The sequence below is a fragment of the Prunus avium genome, chromosome 4 (genome assembly GCF_965620075.1).
Source record: "Prunus avium chromosome 4, drPruAviu1.hap1.1, whole genome shotgun sequence".
Classification (NCBI taxonomy): Eukaryota; Viridiplantae; Streptophyta; class Magnoliopsida; order Rosales; family Rosaceae; genus Prunus; species Prunus avium.
Genome location: NC_142287.1, coordinates 16,502,448 through 16,510,634, shown reverse-complemented (window position 1 = coordinate 16,510,634; position 8,187 = coordinate 16,502,448). Strand labels below are relative to the sequence as shown.

The 8,187-nt window shown below is 37.7% G+C and overlaps 1 protein-coding gene across 1 annotated transcript; it reads left to right on the top strand.

Annotated features, from left to right (window-relative positions):
* Positions 1-1,192: 1,192 nt before the first annotated feature.
* On the top strand, positions 1,193-6,632 carry AGT (alanine:glyoxylate aminotransferase). Its single transcript, XM_021964074.2, has 6 exons — positions 1,193-1,351; positions 3,866-4,111; positions 4,368-4,652; positions 5,128-5,494; positions 5,655-5,865; positions 6,329-6,632. The coding sequence occupies exons 2-6, from the start codon at positions 3,907-3,909 to the stop codon at positions 6,464-6,466; spliced, it is 1,206 nt and encodes a 401-aa protein (XP_021819766.1). The 5' UTR covers positions 1,193-1,351; positions 3,866-3,906; the 3' UTR covers positions 6,467-6,632.
* The last annotated feature ends 1,555 nt before the right edge of the window (positions 6,633-8,187 follow it).

Sequence of the window (8,187 nt, the reverse complement as noted above, 5' to 3'; positions counted from 1 at the left end):
GTTTACCAATTCTTCTATCTGTCATTTAATGAAATGATACGATGTCGTTTCGGTCAGTTAGGACATTTTGTGGAGCAAAAACTCCTAGCTCCTTCCAAGTCAATACAGATTTGGTACGCTTGTTCTGATAATGAACTTGTATCGGCATGGATATGAAACTCATCGGCCATAAAAAATAAAGATGGGGCAAAACAAAAAAACTAAGAATAAATTACACAGTGATGATCCTTTTTATATTTTTCATTGCATTTTAATGGGGGGCCTCCTATTAATTCGGCTACAAATCACACGATGCTGCTGATATCTCATTTTTGCCATTTAGGAACATAAATGTTCGAACTTATGAAATGGTCTAGAACCTGAATGAAACCTCTCAAACTATATATTTTCATAAATCACATTGTGTACCGCTTCTCTGATAAAGTTACTAGAATTACTCTACTCGCCTCGTGTAGTGTAGAATGAAAAGAATAAAAAAAGAAATGGCCCCACAAGTTTCAGGATCGTAGACATCATTCGGATAAAAACAAACTTGGGAAAAAAACGTAGAGGGTAAACACGACATCAAAAGCCCTGTGTGGTCTTGGTTCCTACAAAATAGGTGGCGGGCAGCCCTTTATCACGTTATCTTTCACATTCTTTTCTCAACCTCAGGCTTCTAAATTTCATGAAATATTAATTTAGATAAATTCTTATATCGGAATCCATTTTTTTTCTATTTTCAACTAATTTCATATCCATACAATTTTCAAGTGTTTCCTGTGATTTCATGGACGACTCTTACATTATCCTAATTTGTTTGGTTTACATTATTATTTTTTTTTCCATTTCAAACCTTGCACATATATCTTGCTCGTTTAAAGATTAAGCCAAATTGAAAGGACACGTCGAAAATCTCGATTAGTAAAGGAAGGTATACATCCACATCATTTTTATTATTATTTTTAACTGTTTAGAGGGGAATAAAAAAGAGAGAGCATTCAATCTAGAATTTTAAAAGTAAAGTATTCGTAATTCAAGTGCTTAAAAGTATTTTCTCTTGCTTCCGATATCTTATGCTCGATTCGCCCTTTACTCAATATCTCTCAATATCTCAGTATAAAAAATAAAAAGCCCCAAAATTTTAAATTGGAAATCCAATGCAGCCAACAAAAAGGCTATCTTTCGCCCTGGGCGTGCTCTTATCTGCCACGTTTGAGAAAAGGTGGGGCCCCCTTCCTATGAGGTTGGTTGGCTCTCCCGCGCTCCTATTATAGAAATATATATACTCACTTTGGCATTGCTCTCTGTCCTCCAATACAATTCTGAGCTTGAACAGCAGCCTCTGCTCAGCACAATATTCTCTTCCAGGGTAATCTCATAACTTAATGCCTGCTCTGCTCTTCTTAACTCCTTCTCTTTTGGTTGATTAATTATTGATATATCTATCCATCCATCCATCCATCTGTCTACACGTGTTGGTCTTTCTCTGATTGTTTCTGGATTGAGCTCAACCTTTGCTATAACCCCATCTGTTGCTTAATTTTCTGCTTGCAATAGTGTTATGATGGTTCTACCTCTATCCCTTTTGTCTTCATGGAATGGAAGATAGTTGTATATTTTTTTTCGTTTTTCGAACACGATGCAAATTTTAATTTTGTGTATCTGTTGTTGTTTGACCGGAATTTTCCATTAGCTTTTCATCATGTTCTGATTTCCAATCTTGTTTTATATGTGAAGGGTGTTTCTAGTTCAGTTTGAGTTTGCTTCAAATAGAATTTAATTCGATTGTTGTTTTTCTACAATAAACAAATAATACAGCTATCTAAATCCGTATAAGTATTATGTGTATGTATAATAAATAAAACACACACAGATACAGCTGTACATAAAGATGGGATGTCCTGTTGCAAGGGGCTTGTAGCTTAATTGGTTAAAAACATTTACCTGTCCTAGGTTCGATTCCTCCTTCCCCAATATCGCTTGTATAAAAAAAAAAAAAGATGAGACTTCCTGTCTTTAAGAAAGATGAGAATAACTTATGCACCATATACTTATATCTACGTATACCTCCTGCAAATTCATGGAGCTGGCCATAAACTCTTGCTTCCTTTTTCCCTTGGCTGAAAATGTTTGTCTAAATGAGGTGCTATCAAGACTCCAGAGGTTCCTTCCTTATATAAATAATTCTCTCTGGGTGGGTGGTTTAATACGAATTTGTAGTGGTTTTTTTTTTTTAATCTCTCTTCCCTTTTGTGCCACCTCTTATTGTAGGTTCAACATCAGTGCTACTTTTACTAAAGTAGAGAAAATGAAGCCACAAAGGTTATTAGTCGTAGTTTCTTTTTTAGGCCAGAGGGTTGTCCCTTGGAACAGAGGAAGCTCATGCTACTTTTACTGAAATAGTAGAGAAAATTAAGGAAAATCAAGGCTTATATTTACGACTGCAGAAAATAATGCAAGTATTAACTTTCTCTGCTATTTGTCTTCTTTTGTCCATATTTACCACTCATACTAGTTCTTAACCTTGTCAGTCTCAATTATTTTCCTAAGGCTCAACAGACTAAGGCCCCGTTTGGGATTGCTTTTTTTGGCCAAAAACCTGCTTTACTTTAAAGTTAAGCAGTTTAAGGTGTTTGGTAAAAAGAAAATATCCCGATTATTTTAAAAGCAATGGCCTTTTGACAGCAGCTTTTAAAAGCAGGCTCTTGGTTGCTTTTCAAAGCTGCTTTTAAAAGAAGCAGAGATGAACATTTAATGAATTTTTTTAATTCCCAAAATACCATCATTCATTTTAAAAAATGACACCACCTCCACTTCCACATCCAACTCCACCACTTGCACCACCACATTCACTACCTCCACAACCATCGCCACCACCACCACCACCACATCCTCCTCCTCCTCATTCTCCACCACCACCACCACAACCACCACCTCCTCCACCACCTCCACCACCACCACCACCACCTCCTCCTTCACCTCCACCTCCACCTCTACAACCACCACCACCACAACCACCACCTCCTCCAAAACCTCCAAATCGACCACCACCTCCACAACCAACATCACCACCACATCCTCCTCCAAAACCTCCAAATCCCCCACCACCTCCTCCACCACCAACCACCACCTCCTCCAAAACCTCCAAATCCACCACCACCTCCACAACCAACACCACCACCACAACCATGCTGCCACTGCCACCACCAGCACCACCTCCACAACCGCCATCCCCACCACCACCAACTCCACCTTCATCACCACCACCACCTCCACTCCATCACTACAACTACCACCACATGATTAGTACATAACACTTTTAACATCATGTCTATTTTAGTCATTATTCACAGTTACAAAAATTTTATATTAAAATTTACCAAATGTTTTTTACATTGCTTTTTGTACTAACAGCACTTTAAAAATATTGTTTACCAAACATGGAGCTGCTTTACTTTACAGCTAATTATTTTCAAAGCACAGCAGAAGCAACTTTTTTTAAAAGTGACAGCAATCCCAAACTGGGCCTAAGTCTCCTCATGCTAGTCCTTAGTCCAATTTTAGACTCATTATCAACCCTCGGTTCATTCTGTAAAGCTAAGACGAGTATGTGGTACCAGGAAGCACTGGTATTAAAATTGAGATTGTGTATTTTGAGACTACAGAAAATGCACTCTATCTATAATGTATGTATGGCCGAATAGTCACATAGTATGGATGTGTGTGTGTGTTTGTGTGAAAGCATACATTTCTCCTCTAGCTATGGTAAACTTCTTCTTATGGGCCTGAGGATTAGTTCACAACAGGAACCTGCAGAACATTTATAATATATATTTTTTTCTGTCTGGCCGAAGTTAACTTGTTTCAAGAGGTGGTTTTGCAGCTGAGGGCCTGTTCAATCTGTGAACCTTCAGGGAGTGAAAAATGGACTATGTTAATGGACCCGGAAGGAACCATCTCTTTGTTCCAGGCCCGGTCAATATTCCGGAGTCAGTCCTTCGGGCTATGAACAGAAACAATGAGGATTATCGTTCTCCTGCTGTTCCAGCAATGACAAAAATTCTGCTGGAGGATGTGAAGAAGATTTTCAAGACTACAACTGGAACTCCATTTATGATCCCTACCACAGGTATCTCAATAACCAGATGGGTGTTGCTTTTTACTTATTTATTTATTTTAGTTTCTAATTTTTCAGGTTAGCTGATTTTGATCACATCTTATGTGAAGGTTGCTGTTTAAGATTTAATGATGCTGCTAAGAAAAAGTTGTTTCTAGTGTTTGAATATTATACACCGATTCGAAAACTAGAAGTTTTTTTATGTTCAAGACTAAGTGAATTCCGTGTGAATGGCTGAGTTTAATAACGTTGCTCTATCATTGTTTAGGTACTGGTGCTTGGGAGAGTGCACTTACAAATACATTATCTCCTGGAGACCGGATTGTATCTTTCCTGATTGGCCAATTCAGTTTGCTATGGATTGATCAGCAGCAGCGCCTTAATTTCAAGGTGGATGTTGTAGAAAGTGAATGGGGCCAAGGTGCCAACCTTGACATTCTGGAATCAAAACTTGCAGAAGATACTGCGCACACTATAAAAGCAATATGCATTGTTCACAATGAAACAGCCACTGGAGTTACTAATAACTTAGCTAAAGTGAGAAGAATACTTGGTAAGCATATCTTTTGCTAGAGCGTAGATATGGCTGAGTTAGCTTTATTTTTCTATTCGTTATCTGCTTTTGTACATGTTTCGTCATAAGTTCTAAAATAGTTGTCTATCAACAGCCACTTGTATGGAAGCTCCTGAATCAAATGCGTATGTATGTGGCTGTCTATTATTTATCCGTTACATCTTTGTTTATACATACTGCCGTAGAGTACTTCAGTTCCCAATAACATATGTCCAAGCCTTTCTTTAGTTGTTGCATAACCAGATCAATTTCCTAGTACCAAATTATAGCTTTTCTAGTACCCTGGTTACATGCTAGTATTTAAATTTGACTTGCCAAAAGTAGACATCAATAAATTTTGTCATATTTTTTCCTTTCACTCTGAGTATTTCATTTTCTCTTCTTCTCAAGTTTGTTACTTTCCATTTAAGTTACCTTTATAAGTCGTTCTCATGGTATTTTATTAATCTCTCAGATGAGTACAGGCATCCAGCTCTCTTTCTTGTTGATGGAGTGTCTTCCATATGCGCTCTTGACTTCCGTATGGATGAATGGGGAGTAGATGTGGCTTTAACTGGTTCTCAGAAAGCTCTTTCTCTCCCCACTGGCATTGGGATTGTGTGTGCAAGCCCAAAAGCTCTAGAGGCATCTAAAACTGCAAAGTCAGTAAGAGTTTTCTTCGACTGGAAAGATTACTTGAAGTTCTATAAGTTGGGAACATACTGGCCATATACCCCTTCCATCCAGTTGCTGTATGGACTGCGCACAGCACTTGATCTTCTTTTTGAGGAAGGACTAGACAACGTGATTGCAAGACACAGCCGTTTGGGAAAAGCAACAAGGTAGAACTTTGTTTTCCTGGTGTCCATATTGATCTCTGGATTTCATGTAGCTCAAAATTCAAAAACTAATTACAGGGATTGCTATTCGTGTCCCAATTTCGTGTGTTTACCTGTATTAAGCAGTATATATTTGAACATTGCCTTCAACTTCCAACTGCAGGCTTGCTGTGGAGGCATGGGGCTTGAAGAACTGCACCCAAAGTGAGGAATGGTTCAGTGACACAGTGACAGCTGTGCTTGTTCCTCCATACATTGAAAGTTCAGAAATTGTGAGAAGGGCATGGAAAAGGTACAATTTGAGCTTAGGCCTAGGCCTAAACAAAGTAGCTGGCAAGGTTTTCAGAATAGGGCATCTTGGCAATCTGAATGAGGTAATGTCATTTTCAATTATTCAAATCTTACATATTCCAAGCATGATTAGAAATTGGTTGGAACTTGGAAATAGAAAAGGAAATGGACAGATCTTTATGGCTTAACTGGATAAAGTCTTTTCACCCTCCCTCTCTCCAACACGATGAGTACCGGTATGGGAGAATACATAAATATATGTAAATATACATTCTGTCACTGAGGATTATAAATAGCGCTGAATTCTCTACTTATCCCCAAAGTTCTGCTGTGATGGCAAGAGAAACATCTTCTATAACTTTTACTGGTTCGATCTCATATTGTTTTTTGTTTTCATTGCTGAAAAGAGAATGGGGTGAAAGTGATACTTGGTCTAACATGTGAACATCACTGGGGAAGTTTGCATGTAAAATGAATCTGATATAGCACAACCCATTCATTGTAATCTTCTCACTTTTTGCTATTTAAATTTTGTTCTGTTTCCAGTTGCAATTGTTGGGTTGTCTTGCTGGTGTCGAGATGGTACTTAGGGACGTGGGCTACCCTGTTAAGCTAGGAAGCGGAGTTGCAGCTGCTAGTGCATACTTTCAGAACAACACCCCTCTGATCCCTTCCAGGATTTGATTTTCTGTCTATCATTGTAATTTATTTTCCTCTATGATTTGCTTCAGGATGTACTGTAAATAACGCGTATTTGTTCCTCTCCTTGCACTCTCTTGAGGCTAACCAAATTCCCTACTTAATACATGGTCTTTTGGATGTTCCTATATCCAAAATAATTCGAGTAGAATCTACTGCTTGCTCTTTTTATTCCAATTTTTCTTGTTAATAAAATGTGTGCGATTAGTACTCTCTGAAAATCAAATTTTTGCTATTAGGTTAGGTTAGAAAAATGAAACGAGTTTTTGTAGTGGCTGATGAATATCATGAAAATTTTCTGTTGACATAAACATGACTCTGTTAATGCTTGCACAAACATGACTTCCTTAGGAACATGACTTTGTTGAAAACATTTCAGCAGTACTGTGATGGGATTTGTAAGTAAATTTGTGTGATTGTTGATAACATGAAGTAGGAGAGACATCAAGATGACACAAGTTAATCAATTTTTTAGTGTACCCATTTTCACTGGTATCTCTTCAATTTTAGTTCGAGAAACATCAAGATGACACAAGTTAATCATTTTTCCCATGTCTGCAGGCAATTCAGTGAGAGATGAACAATTTGACAATAGTAACGTTTGAAGATTGTAGAGAGTGCAAACTATAGCAGGTAGCCTTTTGATTTTAGTCCAAGAGAGATTCAAGTAACACAAGTGACTGAGATTACCAATAGAGCTAGGTAACTCATAACTGTTGCCATATAGTGACAATGCTAGCACACGCAAAGATAACACTGATGGCAATAAATCATTTAAAACACTTGTACTTACATGTATTTAAATGCTGATTTGTTTTTAAAGCTAGGAAGGTTCGCAAATGCTTAATCTGATATAATGACTTAAATTTTGCAGCGCAATCAAATTGTCCTATATCATACGACTCTTTCCAAAACTTCATGTGATTTGCTCCTTTCCAACATCACACAATATTTGGCAGACACGGACATAGCCAAGTCATTAATGAGATTAGAGGTGTCAAACGGGCCGTGTAGGGCCCGGCCCGTCCCATTTAAATTTGTGCTTTAACGTTTTCGTGTTGAGCTAGGCCAGCCCATTTAATTTATCAGCCTAGGCCGTGCCGTGCTGGCCCATTTAGTAAAATCATTGATCCCGGCCCGGCCTAAAGCCAATGTCCACATTGAAAAAGGCTAGGCCGGGCTCGTGCCATGCTTGGGCCCAAGAACCAACCCATTTAATTTGAATTTTTTTCACTTGATTTTTTTTTCCACTAGATAATTCAAATTATGAACATTAAAAATATAATTAGAGGCAAGAAATGATGAACAATTTGAAAACATTAATCAATCAAACATCCAAACAATATGAAAGGGCTTATATGTCATATGTACTGATTAGATATCAAGTCCAAGCTTAAGACCCTGCTCTCGTCAGACACGTTCTCTAAACCTAATCTCATCATAAAGAGGGAGTTGAAATAGTTTTTGAGAGAAAGCAAAAGTCTTGTGATGTTTGTGTCTTTTGCCAGAGTTGCTACTACTGTGATTGAATGAGTTCTGAGATCATATACTCAAGGAAGATGGTACCAGGTATGTCTTCTATGTATTTCAGGTTGTGTGAAAGATCATGGATACTTATCTAGAAAATCTAAGAAATGAAACATGATTTCCTACTTGATTTTTGAAATAATGATCGTGATACTAAATGATTAAAGTATTTTGTATTG

Coding starts and splice junctions, on each gene's coding strand:
- AGT (XM_021964074.2), top strand. CDS start 3,907: ATGGACTATGTTAATGGACCCGGAAGGAACCATCTCTTTGTTCCAGGC. Junction 4,112..4,367: donor ATTTATGATCCCTACCACAG/GTATCTCAATAA, acceptor ATCATTGTTTAG/GTACTGGTGCTTGGGAGAGT. Junction 5,866..6,328: donor ATCTTGGCAATCTGAATGAG/GTAATGTCATTT, acceptor TTCTGTTTCCAG/TTGCAATTGTTGGGTTGTCT.